The 15,872-nt window shown below is 39.3% G+C and overlaps 1 protein-coding gene across 1 annotated transcript in view; it reads left to right on the top strand.

The window, feature by feature from the left end:
* Positions 1 to 15,247, top strand: part of UNC5D (unc-5 netrin receptor D) — a 52,079-nt gene extending 36,832 nt beyond the window's left edge. The window contains exons 11-16 of the mRNA XM_068421285.1: positions 1,542 to 1,710; positions 3,393 to 3,620; positions 7,129 to 7,278; positions 11,398 to 11,559; positions 13,342 to 13,520; positions 15,043 to 15,247. Coding sequence (XP_068277386.1) covers positions 1,542 to 1,710; positions 3,393 to 3,620; positions 7,129 to 7,278; positions 11,398 to 11,559; positions 13,342 to 13,520; positions 15,043 to 15,247 — 1,093 coding nt within the window. The remainder of the gene's footprint in view (positions 1 to 1,541; positions 1,711 to 3,392; positions 3,621 to 7,128; positions 7,279 to 11,397; positions 11,560 to 13,341; positions 13,521 to 15,042) is intronic.
* Positions 15,248 to 15,872: the final 625 nt, after the last annotated feature.

Below are 15,872 nucleotides of genomic sequence, written 5' to 3'. Positions count from 1 at the left end.
GTGACGTACGCTCTGTCTGTATAAATGACAGCAAAAATGATCTTTGTGCGATGCTTCTGTGAAATCACATGGAATTATTGCAAATGCTGTAACGGATGGGATACCCCAAGGAGACTGATGTATGATAAGTGCGGAATTCTAAGTCCATGATTTTATCATTTTTGATTTGCAGACATGTCACACAAGTCAACTAACAGCACAGATGCTTTCATTACTTGTTGTAGAACCTTTGGGTCCATAGACTTTCATAATATGTGTGCAACTGGTTAAAATTCACTATCCAGGTCATCAGTTTAACTGTAGGTACTGAAATGTTGTTACTTGATGACAGATGTTTGGTAGCCTAGATGATGCGAGTAAGTGAATGCTCAGGACCATTTCTTAAATTATTTTGTTTTATAAATCAGCATTAAAATCTGTTCCCCAGCTGGATTTGCCAGCACCAGCCCATGAATAGTAGGAATTAAACTTTGATCCTTAGTTAGGGTTTTTTTCAGCATTGCATCTGGTGGGACAGGATGTTTGAAATACTGGTGGTCTTTCATAAATAGACAAGTTAGTTCTTGGAGGCTCTCAGGGTTTTGAGATTGTCAGATGAAAAGTGACAGGGATAATAAAATTTTATTTAATTGAAATGAGCTATTGAAAAGCACTCTACAGTCCCTCTGTTTGAGCTGTTGCCAGAAGTCAGCTGCTGTGTCTTGTGTGCATCTCTGCGAGTACAAGACCATGTCTTCATCTAGTGAAAAGTGTCAATGATACTTTAAACTCTTATTTGTGTCTTGGTTGAGATTCTTCCCCTTATTTTTATCTTGGAAACACCATTTGCTTTAATTTTAAGAGTGAACGACATGTCCAGAAATTTAGAAGCCAAAAACTGGATCGTACAACCTAGATGAAGGATTACAGTTAAAAAAAACCCAAAGAGGTAAGGTAAACACAGTTATGGGGGACAGGGTTAAATTTAGGTTTTAATGAAAGAGAAGAAGATTCCTAAATTTAAGGAAGGAAGTTCTGTCCCTTGTGTCTGCTGTACGTTACCCTGCTTGTTCATTCTGTAGAACAGAAATGTGTTTTCAAACCCGGGAGATCACACTCAATCTGGAAAAATTTATGAGGCTGTGTTTTTAAACCATAATTTGTTTTATCTGCACTACTGTGAAAATATTGTTGATGACAGACTTTGAAGGCAGAATTAGATGGTAATACCACCAGCTGGTGCATAAAGCAAGGCTTGCTTGCACAGAGCAATTTTAGTGTTGTATTTGGTTTAAGCAAATTGAAATGTATTTTAAAGACCAGAATGCTGAAGTGACCAGCCAATGATTTCAGTAGATGTGGCCTAAGAGTTTTGTTTCATCTCCAGCGAGTGCTTCTACATGCAAATTAGCACAGTAATTGGCTTGCTTATCCTTTTCTCTAACAGATGAGTGAGGTGCTTAGATTTTTAACTAAATTATTTTAAAATTTGCAGTTAAAGTAAATTTTCACTCCTTATTAAAAAGAGCCTGACAGACATTATTGCCTTCCCCACACCAAAGCTTACAGCCAGAAGGCACAGATGTTCTGCTAGGACCAGAAGTAACCTGTGGGCCCGCCGATCTGTCTGTCAGCACGCCATTCGCCTTGACGATACCACACTGTGCAGAAGTAAACTCGGAGAACTGGAATATTCACTTGAAAAAAAGGACACAGCAAGGAAAATGGGAGGTAAGTGCAGACTTCTGCTCCCACTTAAAAGGTTGCACTATCAATGGAAACATGATTACTCTTATTCATGCAGGTGCAGGTCACAGATTACATAAGTGCTAGAAACAAGACTGTTAAAGAAATAATTTAAAAAAAAAAAAAAAGATTTTGCATTTTGTTAAGCAGCAGCTGAAGTATTTTCAACTATTTTACCAAGATGTGCAAAAAAGGGTCAACTGTATGATACAGCACGTGTGACATGAGAAAGTATTCATTTTCTCAGATGCCTTAATAATGGAGCCAGTAGCCATTTATTTTTAAAAACATTGTTTTGATAGATTATAGCTCCCAAAGAGACTCACATCAGATGACTCTATCCGGGCAAGAATTTATCAGGACATAAAGTTGTGGAACCAGTTAAAAATACACACTTCAAGTTCTATTTTTTTTTAACCTAGAAGGATCCTCCCGATTTAAAAATCTTGTCTCTCTGTACATGTCATTTCAATGGGCATTCAGTGATCACCCTGTGCTCATAACCTCTGAAGGATTAGAGTGCATTAAATGAAATATTTCGCTTTTTTAGTTGAATGTATATTTTCTAATCCTGATTTACTGGGGAAATTAAGCTTTGTGCATTTGTGACATGGGCATTGGATCGTTTGTATCCACCTGCACTGGCCATCTTTGACCGAAACGGCTTGGCAGGCAGCAGTCTCAAACATTAAGCTTTCTGCCTCATTTGGGGAGACAGCCTACTAATAACACTCCTGAAGGGACAGCTAAAGCATGAACCGAACTGTTATTTAACATTACAGAAACCCACACAGGATAGAAAGGGGCTGAATTTCCCAACTGTAAAGTGTTCACTGTACATGTTAGTAGAACTGCAGAACCTGACAACTAGACACAGATCCATAGTCAGTCAGGTTTCATTGCGCTGCTGCTGCTGGAGCTCTGTGGTTCATTGCGTTGTGAGGGGAAAAAAGCAGTAGTTAAGAGTCATGGATCCCGTAACTCACACTCTGTCCTTTTCCTCCTCTAAACCAATATGTTGCTCTCATTTAAACCATTTCAAGTTCAGCTCAGTTTTCCTACTTCAGATGCACTCAATACTCAGTCAGCTCCATCAGCACTGGTTACAAACCCCCTGGAATTAATGAGTGTAACACCAGACTGCTCAGATACCTGTTGATGCTGTAGTGCAGAACTAAGCATGAAAGGCAAAAGAGTGGGATAGGTGGTTTTTTGATGAAGGTAAACATAACTGTAATGGATGTTCTGAAAGGAAGTCAAATACCAACTATTGTTCAAGGTTTGCTTATTGACTTTAATCTTCAAGGTAATTTCTTAACTTGACATTGGGAAAAAAAATTAGCTAGCAAGTGAAGAGCACTCGAAAAAAGATGCCGAAGATGCTTAGGCATCATCATTATTATTATATGCTGTACACATTGAATTCTGCACAATATATCGCCATAAATCCTATTGCTGACTGAGGGCTAAATTGGGAGTATTTACTCACACAGGCAGTCTACTTTCTCCCCTTCCCCGAGGTCAACATGAGTAAAGAGTGCGCAGACTGGCTCCCAGAAATACTTTACATTCCAGTTGAATAAAAATAAACAATGTCATGACTCCTCTTGTCAAGGCCTATTGATTTTATTATTTTATTTTTTTTAAACCTTAATTTCATTTTGCAGGAAGTGATGTCTGTGGAAGAGGAAACTACTTCTTGCTACTGCCTGTTGGATCCTTATGCCTGTCACATTCTCTTAAACAGCTTTGGAACTTATGCTCTTATTGGAGAACCGATCTCTGACTGTGCCGTTCGACAGCTGAAAGTAGCGGTTTTTGGCTGCCTGTCTTGCAATTCTCTGGATTACAATCTGAGAGTGTATTGTATGGATAACACACCTTGTGCGTTTCAGGTAAATGGCTTCACTTCGTTAATTTGGGTTTAGTTACTTGTCTATAGAACACTAACATTCCTTTATTCCTGGGGGTAGTCCCTGGGCAACAGCGACAGTCCAGAACGCAAACGAATGAGAGTATATTTTAATGCCACTGTTGCATGGCTTAGAACCAAGTCCCTTAATGTCTCTGCGCTGCTGTTTCACGTGTGGATTTACACTGCAAGAGCTTTAGGATAGCCAATCTGTCCTCATTCTTGCCAGGCAGATGGAAACCCACTCTGCCCACAGTCTAGACTAACCGAAAATCCCGTAGCCATGGTTAACGCAGCACAAAGCTACGGCTGAGAAGCAAAGAGCATTAGGCTGGGCTCAGTGCCTCGGCTGCTCCATGGCCCAGGCAGAGCCTGCTTGCATCTGGAGCCCAGTGCTGCTCCACTACAAGCAGAAAATGTAAGTCGTTATCATTTGATGTATAGTATTATCACGCTCATTACCCTCACACTGTCATTAGTCAGCTCAGGATTTCCTCTCTCTTTTATCATTTGAGCAAGAAGAAAGAGATGGCCTCACCATCTTTTTAAACAAAAATTAAATTATAATTGTGCACTTCACCTTTAAAAAAAAAAACAAACCAATCCCCAAGTGGTGATTAAAATTAACATGATTTTCAACATGGTTTTCCAAGACAAAACAACAAAATTCACTGGCTTTTGCAGCTTTAGTAAACTCAGAAGCTTTAGCAAAATGGTTCTCTTTTGGGAACTGAAATGAAGACAGTTGTGACAGATGAATTTTTGCTTCCTTCTCCCATCGTACAGAATAGAAACATGAATCTTAATGAAGCACACAGTAACGTCTACGTGCTTCTAATAAAAGCAAAGCCACTGAAAGGATTGTTGAAGACTTACAATAGCTCTGTAATTATACCCTGTATAACACTTACACAATTCGTGGGCTACCAGTACTTCCCTGGATGAGTCTGCCTGAAATTCAGAGGCTCAGATTCCTCCTTAGGCATTTGTGAAGACGCACAAGTAGCTTTGAGTCACACCTTCAGTTAATACAAACCTGTACTGTCTGATGCCTTCAGCGACTCGGCGTTGGTTATGCCCTGCCTCTGCATTCAGTGTTGTGCAGCAGGTTTATAAAAAATGTACAAAAATCTCTGGAACTTATAGAGAAAAAAACTCGCCAAAATTATGCAACACAACTATGAAAGAGGCCCACGAGAGGGAAATGAGATTATTCTTATTCAAAGCAACAATTTATTTTTCTCACACTGCTCCATACAGGTGCGGTCTCTTTCAGCGATTCATTCATGCTGAATTTTACCTTCAGTATATTAAATTAAAAAAACCCACAAAAGCCTTCACCCATAGCAGCCCGATTTGACTGTACCATCTTATTTCTCAAATTATTGTGACATTCAGCAAAACAATGAAGGAGACTGGCTTATTTTTTTCTTAATGCACATTAAAATAAATAAGATTTCAAAGTTACTTGTTGCTTTTCTGTAGAAAATTGTTAGAAGAATAATTACCTGTTTTCCACATTCACAGAAGGCAGAACAGGGTGTTTGCACATAATGAGACAACTGTATATTTATGAAATTTTACTTCCCTTGAAAGCATGCTGCATCAGCTTCATGCTAGTGTAAATATTAAGTGGTGAACATGGAAGATAGAGATTTTTTTGGATGAAGTTATGGGAGTTGGGCTTACCAAGTTGTGTGACACTGTTAATCATTATAATATACAATAAGATACATAGATAATATAAGATTCCTTGATTTTTTCACTTTGTCCCTGTGTGAAAACTTACCTTAGTTTGCTAACAGATGACTTTGCCCTTTATGCAATTCCGAGTGTGTTGGGAAACTCTTGGCTCTCAAAAGCTAAGAGAACAAAGTCCTTTGTATTTTCCATTTTGCCATAGTCCTGACGCTTGTGGAATTAAGGACCATACACATTATTAAAGGTAGAGCAGTATTTATACAACTACGGTACATTTTAAAAAAATTCCAACACATTCAGGGAATTTTGAAAATAGTTATGAAATAAGCTACTCCCTTTGCAGCTGAAAAGAAAAAATGGAAGTCTCCCTTCTTATTCCTTCTTTCATATAAACCCAGCCATCAGGGGTTAAAACAAACTGAATGCCTGTAAAATGGTTTATAATAGAAATCCATTCTTATAGTTTCAGAAAGCTCTAGCAGTCATTATATTTTCAGAAGGTCACAATGATTCCAGTAGCTCTTCTAACAATAACTTTGCTACTGACAAGCACTGAACCTCTTCGATGTACACAGATTTTACATAATTTATGTGGATAAAAAAAGGTAATATTGAAAGGCTACTTGACAGCTGATTTTTATAGACTTCGGCAAGCTTCCCTTCCTCACTAGTATTTTTACTGGAACAGTACAGGAATAAACATCGTGTAAGTACAGGCAGGGGTGATTTTTTTACTATTATGTTTTAAATTCACAGAATTACATAAAATTTTAGGTTGGAACAGACCTGTAGAGGGCTGTAGTGCAAATTCCTGCTTAAAGTCAGCCCTTCCAAAATTGCTCAGGGTCTTGTCCAGTAATTCTGAAAATGTCCAAGAGAAGCGAAACTGAAGCATTTTGTCTGATGTGTAACTTGGTGTGTTTCTTTCAGTGCTCTTTAAAGCCCTCAGGGTACTTTCTCACCAAAACTGCTGTCGACTTCATCTGTAACTGAGCAGACGATTCACCAAGCGTGCCTTGTGTTGTCTGTCTTCCCTTTAGTCCGTTAAGTAAACATCTCACTGCGCTGTGTATGTCAAGTGTGTAAGAAATACTAGACACAACCTGTAGGGGCTTTTTATTCAAAAGCTTAATTAAAATACCAAGGATAGTTGTGTTATTCCAGAACAGAAGAGGGACTAAATTTCAATGACGACACAGTTTAACCAGTTTCCATTTTCCTCTCTGGAGGGAAATAGCTTTACCTGGAAATGGGCTGGCACAGTCCTGCTCCCCTCTTCATGCTGATGTCAGAGAGCGCTCCAGGTAACGAACTGCTGGTAAACTTCTCCTTTGTAGTAGTGAGCCTGTGGGATGCAAGAGAATAGGAACAATCAAACATCTGGTAACTTTCAGTAAAAAAGAAAACTGTCTGGCTTTGACCTGAAACCCCACAACGTGAAGACAGCCACCACTGTGCTGCAATGCCCTTCCAGTTTCCTTCTCAAGTGCTGCGCTCCTAGTCTGAGGTTACGTGGGCATTGATACTGAGGTAGCCAACAAGAAATCCAGTGTCACAGGTACCACCATTATGGACATGGAAATAGAGCTGCCAGTGCCTAACCTGCCTTTTAACTCCAGTGGTAAAATACCAGTGCCAATGCCCATCATCTGGCTCGTGAGAGAAACACTCCACTGCTGTACCCCGATATGCTGTAGTTGAACAAGGCACCTTTCATAAAGATGAATTTTCCTTAGATTTGGTATTTGTTCCTAATACTGACAAAATCCTTCCTTCCTCTGCCGTTGCAGGAAGTGGTTTCGGATGAAAGACTCCAAGGAGGACAATTACTGGAGGAACCAAAACTTTTGCATTTCAAAGGGAATACCTTCAGTCTTCAGATATCTGTCCTTGATATCCCTCCTTTCCTTTGGAGAATTAAACCATTTACTGCATGTCAGGTACTTGTCAATGTTATACGTTTACATCTGAATTCAGAGGAAGTGAGAACTGTCACTGGTATAGGCATAACCCAAGTAAGACAATGGTCCCTTTTATTTTTTAAAGTTGTGGTTTTAATCTCTTGAGTATGCAACAAAAATGCACTGCCTTATGATTTTGACAAATACAGATTTCATATATAACAGAATGCTTTAAATTTTTCATTTTATAAAGGTGCAAGCTTGTACTTTCCCTCATTTCAATTGCCTCCAATGGAAGGCCTATATTCTTGTTAAAATTTATCACACGTGAAGATGTTTTTGATACCTTTGTCATTCCGATTTCAATATAACTGTGAATATATGGCTGAAAATTACATTTAAATGTAAGCACTTAAATGTCATGAGTTCAAATCACAGCATGTATATACTACGAATTAGAACTGAGGAAGAACAAATTATTTTTTCTGTACTACATTAATTAATGAGGCTGTTGAAGACAGGAAAGTAAAAATCAAAACAAAAGAAGAATTTCTAAGTATATTGGTTACTGGCAATTATAAGCAATGTGCTGGCACATAGAGTGGGCTGGTCTTTTAAAATACAGAACTTCAGACTAAATAATTTCCCTTTCCTCAGAATCGTACAGACAGTTATCTATCATTCAGTATTTTGGCAAAAAAACTTTTAAAAGTATTGCTCTAGCCTCCATGTTTCTTTGTAGTTAAGAATTTGGGGAGGATTATTTCTGCCTGGTAATTTCTGCAAAGTTGTTATGGCTTTGGGGCATTACCTCCTTTGCTGGCTGTGAGTCCCTGGTGCACACACAGTTCTGAGAGTGACTCAGAGGCCTCAAAATATGTTCTGTGCGGTTCAGCACTTCTCTTAATGCTGTGTACAACTTTTATGAATAAATTTATTGCTTATGATATATTAAACTCAGGTATTTTTGTTCTCTGTTGGCAAATAATAGCCTAGAGTTTCCAGTCAAACCTGAACTGCAGGGTGCTGTTAAAGCAAGCCATGATAGCCAATGGAAATTTCTCTGTATTAATCATCACACCTTGCAAGGACCTCACTTTGCTGAGCCCAATGCCAGTGGCATAGTCCAAAGCAGCTATTAAATTTATTGCTGCAAGATAAAAACAAAAAATAAGAAGGCAGAGGAGGGAGCCATAGCCCCCAGAAGAACGCTTAGGTGCTGCGCTTGCGTTAAGGCAGGCCCAGAATGGCAGAGCAGCCGCAGATTTTGACCAAGCAGCACGTTACCCTTCTCTCAGCAGCCACTCAGGGTTAGAGAGAAGCTCGTGCAAAACCTCTGCTGACAGAATGCTCTGACACAGTGCTGATACTGAAGCCAAACAAATATTTGCATTTTATAATTGGGTATAGTCTGGATGACTTGGAGAGCTGAGAAAATGTAATTGTTTCTAACAGAAACTGCAGAACAACTGACCCTGGCTTTGTATTTCCCTCTCAGTGAAATGTTTTGTGAAATGTCCCAGCTCTGTGGACAGCTCTGATTTGCTTACAGCCTCTTTATATATAAAATAATCTATTTCTTCACCTGGAGTTTCTTCCAGTGTTCACTTGTTTTCTCTCCTACGTACCACACTTTAAAAACAAGCTGGCTGTTCTGGTTGTCAAGAACAACTGAAAAGGGCCTGTTCCATAATTGTCTGTTTAGTCCACCAAATGAAACCATTATCAGGTAGTATGATGAGGAAAGATTTATGCTCATGATTTCTCAGATAAGTAAGTAAATCCTGCTTCAAGGCTTGAACAGATGAATAAATCATCATGTATGATTGTGGCATAAAAGCAGTTGGTGGCAGTCAGAATCTCTCTAGACTCTGCTAAGTGCATTTGTTTGTCCTGGCCATCCTGCAGGAGCAGATGCCGAGTGCTTGGCATCCTTCCCACCACGTTCACAAGTAACTGGGGGAACCCTTAGAAACTGGTTGGGTGTTAGAGCAGGAAGGGGCTGTGACAAGCATGTTAAGAAGCCAGACAGGTACCTTTGGGGGTTAAAAGCAGCTGTCTTCCTAGCATCTTGTGTCTCTTGGAGGATCCAGTGTCTGTCTGTAGCTATGAGATGATTTACATTCCCCCTCTCTGCTAGGAACTTAATTAGAAAGGGAGAATAAAACTGAAAGCATTTCTGGAATACTTGAAACACTCATCGTTCCACCATGCTTTGCCCCCCCTGTATAATGTTTCATATAATTCTTTTCAGCTGAGTGATTCTTCCACTCTGAATGAAAGCAGAGATGATTATTCTGGAAAAATCTAATTACACTTGCTCCACTTCTCATATTTTGCTAATGCTTTCCTTATCGCTGTTGGTATCTTGCTACTGCCACCAACTCGGGATCCAAACACAGAGCTTATCGTTATCACTTAGTGCATCATCACAGATAGCCTGAGACACTCTTAAGAAGCAGTGAACTGCACACTGGCTACGAGTGCAGCGATGCTCTCCCTACTTTAGTCCTGCCCGTACTTTAAAGTACAGGGTGAGGCTGATCTTTGAAGCTGTACATTCTCAGGGTACCAGGGCACAGCTGACTTCTTCATGACACAGAAAAAAAAGCAACCTAAGGCCTGTAAAAATCACTTCTAGGAAGGCAAGAATGAAGAAATGCATGTTCTCTGAGCGGTGAGCTCTTAGGTGAGCTTTCGTATATAAACTGATGATAAGAGTTAAGTGCATGGTTTACTTGATTTAAACAGCTAATTATGACAAGTGACTAGTTGGTCGATCATTCAGTTATAACTAAAGTATTAAATACTGAAGGAATTACAGCTGCCTATAGGCAGCACATTTTATGTCCTTTTTTGTTTCATTTATTAACCCTTTATAAATCTCTGAAAAATCAAGCAAAATGTATGCCCACATTAAATTTCCATATAGTAATTACTGTATTTTCTTTGAATGATCCAGCTTCACATGCCATTCAAATAAATTCTAAAATTTAAAAATAGTGCATGAAAAAAGGACAGAGAAATCTGGAAATTCATAATCCTCCTCTAGAAAAACTACTGTAAAAAGCTTTAAACTAGTTTTCTCATGTTAGAATAATTGCTCATTGAAGCTGTTTAATGCTGTTCCATAATCATATGGATGAAAGCTAAGATATAATAGAATGAAATATTAATATCAGTCTTTTTTTCCCCATGTACATTCTTCTCCAGGTTGCCAATTCTGCAGTATTTTTCCAGAATAGAGAACATGTTTGGTTTAATTGTTTTTACTATTTACATGCCGTCATGGCTACGATGCAGAACACCACAGTGGATTTATAGCTGATGTTAGTTTGGAAATTTAAAAAAAAAAAATGTTCTGAAAGCATAAAGAGAGGAGACGAGTAACAGAGCTTTGGTATTTAGAAAGTAATCATAAAGCAGAAGTTAGCTGCCCCCTATGTACTTCTCCTGTCTATTTCCATACGTTTTTAGGAACTCAAAGCAACCAGAGATGCCAGAAATCTCTGATGATTAATTGCTGCAGTTGTCTATCTAGCATTTGATGAGGGCATTCATCCCATAAACTGTCTCTGGCTGAAGTAGAGAAGTCACTGAAAGTAGTCACAGACTATAACAGGATGAAACTAAGAAGTAAAACTGAGACTGACCAGTGATGTGCAGGGGGCTGCACGTGACTACCCAGGCAGGTGGGTGCTTTTCAATTCGGATGGACCATAACTATAGAAAATCCGCTGTCACGCTCTGTGCTGCATTAACGTACAGAGGAAGAACAGTTCTTGAGGGGAAGTTCCTTTTTCTGGATTCTGTAGTCCCAGGTGATGGTAAGGAGACAGAGATTAGAGTAGGAGTTCTGATCCCTGCCTAGGAGGACTAAGTGAAGTGCATCTTTCTTCAGTTTCATTTTAGATGAGAGTCTTTCATCATTTGTGTCACTCAATGAAATCTAAGCTTTCAGTAAATGTAACTTCTTAGTATTTATCAATTGAATCATCATTTATTAGTTGTCCTACTTTCAGTTTGCAGGGATGTTAGTAAAAAAGCAATTGCAGAGAAAAAAATGGATTTTTTCCCTGTTTTGCGATCCTCACAACTGCTGTCTCTCTCTTTCTCACGCCTGCTTCCCTGTTCTCGTGGGATACGTTCCTCCCCCAGGAGGTCCCGTTCTCCCGCGTGTGGTGCAGCCAGAAGCCGCTGCACTGTGCCTTTTCTCTGGAGCGCTACACTCCTGCCACCACACAGCTGTCCTGCAAGGTCTGCGTCCGACAAGTCAAGGGGCACGAGCAGATCCTACAGATCCAGACGTCCATTCTAGAGGTAAAGTGTTCTCTCTCCTTTCTGTTTTGTTAAGTTGCTGTGTAGTATGAGACACGATCCCTCCCCACTTTTGTCCTTTCTATCTCTGTGTAGTTTCTGATGCCCTGTTCAAAACGTTTTAACAAGTATATAAAGCGTTACAGATTCCATTGCCAGCAGAAATCAAAGCACAGAGATTCTACAACACTAAAAATAATATCCATTTGAGTTAGTGGTAATGATTTTCTTGCAAAAAGTTTGCAGAGCACAGAGTTGAAAACAGATGGATTGCCTGTATGCTGTTAGGCCACTGACTGCTCACTTAGAGCATTTTTGTATACACAGAATGTCTTCCAAGGACCGTAGCTTTGCTCACAGGTGAAAGACACCAAACATGTAGTTAAGCAAGCTAGCGCTGTGTCTGACAGCAATGAGAACTCCAGCTGCTTTTTTAAGATTACTGAGCATCTTTGTTGATTAATCCAGGTTAATACTTCTGGATTAAAGATAGATGCCCATTGCTAAATGCACTGTGCAGAGAATGCAGCAACTAAATACAAAAACCACAAACATTCTGTACAAAAACATCCTCAGAATGTGGCCAATAATTTTTCTGGTTCATTATTGTTATTTCATAAAAAATGTCTGTCATTCTCTATATATCTCAATACAATGTTGATGCTGCCTTTTTTTTTTTTCCTCCCTCCTCTATCTGTCCACAAGTCCCCAGAGCACGTTACAATTCTGTCTTCAAATGGATGTGCTAGTATGGAAGGCTTTCTCACGCCTATCTCAAAAAGTGATTGAAGAGGGAGGATAATTTGACTGTAAAATAAATATATAAATAACAACTGAATCCTTGAATTGCTCATTGCTGTACAATTCCCTGAACTAACCAGGTAGCAGTAGCTTATCTCACATGTGCAGGGTACAAAAATCTCCTGTTGTTCTGCATATTTAATTTAAACAGTCAGACCATGCGATACATCTACAGCACCGCTGCTGCTCTGCATGGATGGCTTTGGGGATGTGTCATAAATGTTATATGAAGAGACTATAGCATCATTGTTATTTAATATTCATGCTGCATTGCACTGAAACGAATAATGCGTGGAAATGTGACTCTACTGCCCAAGACTGGTATAATTTCATAGGAAAATAATCCAGGAAAGGACCTGGATTCCAAAGATACTTTTAATATGGAAGAACTGAGGTACTTACAGAATTTAGGTGTTTTTAAAAAAAATTACAAATGAGAGATTTATGTGTCCATATTTTACGCTTAAGCAATTAAAGATTTAGAAGCCCATACGCTTTAGTGGCATTCCATCTATCAATCACTGCTCTATTAGACTTCATCTGTAATACAAAAATAAACAAAAAGAGGAAACCTGTAGGAGGAAAATGACACTATTTAAAATGTTTTTATACCTAAGTGCTTGTGATGTTCTACAAGTTCCTGCTCAAATCAGAAAAATACCTCTTAGCTATTTAATTTTCTGTTGTCAATTCTACAAACTGTAGCTGGAATCTCAGGCTCAGGGGTTTTTTTGACACACCAACAGGTATAGATGGGCAGGCTCACTGCAGGCAGATCCCTGCATAAACAAGGCAGCAAAGCGAGTACAGCACTGTCTGCACGCCCAGCTCTTCTCGTTCTGAAGAGGCTGGGCAGAATCTTGTCTCTGTTCCCCATTTCTAAACGGGAGTGTATGACAGGACTCACTCTGTTACTGTGCTAAAGAGAGCTACCTGCAGTACCTGATGCCATAACTAACTGCTTTGCTTTTATGTTCTGTGTAGAATGAAAGAGAAACCATCACTTTCTTTGCACATGATGACAGCAACTTCCCTGCACAGATGGGTCCAAAAGCATTCAAAATCCCCTACTCTATTAGACAACGAATCTGTGCGACGTTTGACACACCCAATGCCAAAGGCAAAGACTGGCAGATGTTAGCACAAAAAAACAGCATTAACAGGTAATGGAAGGCAGTTTTGAAAGGTGAACATTTACATACGCAACGGGAAGGATTCGCTGCTGTTATGGGGTGGTTGTGTTGTTTGTTTGCTGGTGTTAAAGATGTGCATTAACATACTTAACTCTCAAGGATAAACCGTAGTTCATCCATTCTTTTATGTATGACTAGCTACTGAGAACAGGAACTGCCTTCTCCTCTGAGTCATCCCGTGTGCCCTGTCCTACCTGGTGTTAGCTTCTGAGGGCAGTTTCTTTGCTCTGGACTGGACTTCTTTGTACCCCCCCAAGAGTGGGATCTGGGTAAAGTACAAGACTGTAGAGGATTCTGGCACTGTTGTGCACTATGAATGCAGTGGTTTACAGGACTTAGGAGCTTGCACGTTCTCTCAAAAACAACCATATGACTTGTTGTCTTGGCTTCTATCAGCGTATTTGGTATTCCAAAATGAATTACACACTTTGCAGATTTTTCTTTTTAAGGAAAAGGCATATTTAAAAAAGAAAGTCATGCTTTACTGTTAGGAGTAATAATATTATGATTATTAAAACTGAAAGATGCTGTAAAAACTAATTTACTACTTATTTCGCTTTTTCTGCTTGGCTAAATTAAATTGATGGAGGCAGTTCACTCACACAAATATTTTCTGATTGTCACAAATGCCATAAATATGTTCCCAAGAGGGTAGAGGAATACTTAAATCAAGCAAAATAACTTTTCATTGACTTGTTGGTGCTTTGCATGGGAATCTCAGTAAACCACATCTGAACCAAAGAAAAACATAATTTAGAGTCTTGCAGCAGTGAGAGAGTCAGAAAATTCTGCTTTACTTCTCAGCGTTTACTACCTATTGTCAGGCACTTTAATCTCCCCTGGTTTCCATTCCTCATGCATAGTGGAAGCTGGAGGAGATTTCTTCTTTCTCAGGAAGCTGAGAGACAGTGTACTAAGGAGGTTACACTGACTTGTCTCAGACCAGATTTGTGATAGCCTTTTAGCTTTTGATTCTGTGCTGGAGCCATCTGGTAGGGTCTTTGCAATACAAAGTGTTTTACCAAATTCTTTGCAAGTATCATCCCTGCAAAGTACTAAAAACTACATATTAATAAAATATAAATTTACAAATTAAAAGATATCATGTCTTTACATAATCACAAGCCTCAATTTAAGTTACATAAATCTTCTCCCTGACAAATACTCGCTAAGTTTACTAATGATTATTTCCAGAACTGACTTGTTTTCTGAATTGTACAGGACGATACTGCTGGCCAGCATTTACGTGCCTCAGAATATCCAAGTCCCTTGTTCATTCTCCTGCTAAACTGAGCAAGGGACATTTGACGAATAAATGCACCAGTGTGTGCCCTCCTGAGGGTACACTCTACTCATCTAGGTCTTGCTGAAGGTTTTTTGGTTTTTAAACACATCTATAGTGCTAGGCACAACAGAGGACACACTCACAATCATGGTAGCTACAGTATAGACTGTTCCTCATCATTTTTGTTTCACCTTTTTCTCCGTTTAGGAATCTCTCCTATTTTGCTACACAAAGCAGTCCATCTGCCGTCATTCTGGACCTCTGGGAAGCCCGACATCAACACGATGGCGACCTTGACTCCCTAGCCTGTGCCCTGGAAGAAATAGGAAGGACACACTCCAAAATCTCAGACATAACAGAAACTGAGATTGAAGAGCCTGACTTCAACTACAGCAGACAAAATGGACTTTAGTCACTTTTTTCCATTCAAGAACTGATGGCCAGCTTTGACTATTACACTAGAGATTCCCTTTGGCAGGGAGGAGACAAGGGTTTCTGCACAGTGTGTATGGAAACAGACATTTCCACAATGCAGTTTTCAGTTGGAGGAGCAGAAGCAGCCCTATTAAAAATCATCTCGGTAATAAGAAAAACACCAGCTTCTCCCTGTCCTCTCTCCTTCAAAATTCTTGTTTTAATGTCAAAACCAAAACTACACATCTATCATTCCTGGGGCAGGAAGAAGGAGTGAGATACACAGCCATAAAAGGTAAATATTATGACATAATGTATTTAGGAAACAGTGATGCTAATACAATGCCTAGTGAAAATCAACAAATACAATGTTGAATATTTAGAGCCACTCGAGGTTACTCCTAGTTTAAAGGTTTGTCTCCTTGGGGCCCTGTGTCCCCTTTGTCCTGCATCTCTAACTTACCACACTTAAAGAGGGCGTTTAAAATGTCCCTGGATAAGCATCATGTTGTCACCTTGTATCTGCTACAGGAAAACTGAAAATCTGGCCTTACCCTGTTCAGATGCTTGAGGAATTAGAAGATCTCATAACTATTTAATTGGTATCATGTGTATTCCAAACA

The sequence above is a fragment of the Nyctibius grandis genome, chromosome 33, assembly GCF_013368605.1.
Source record: "Nyctibius grandis isolate bNycGra1 chromosome 33, bNycGra1.pri, whole genome shotgun sequence".
Classification (NCBI taxonomy): Eukaryota; Metazoa; Chordata; class Aves; order Nyctibiiformes; family Nyctibiidae; genus Nyctibius; species Nyctibius grandis.
The sequence above is the reverse complement of the archived record's forward strand: the minus strand, read 5'-3'. Positions and strand labels throughout refer to the sequence as shown.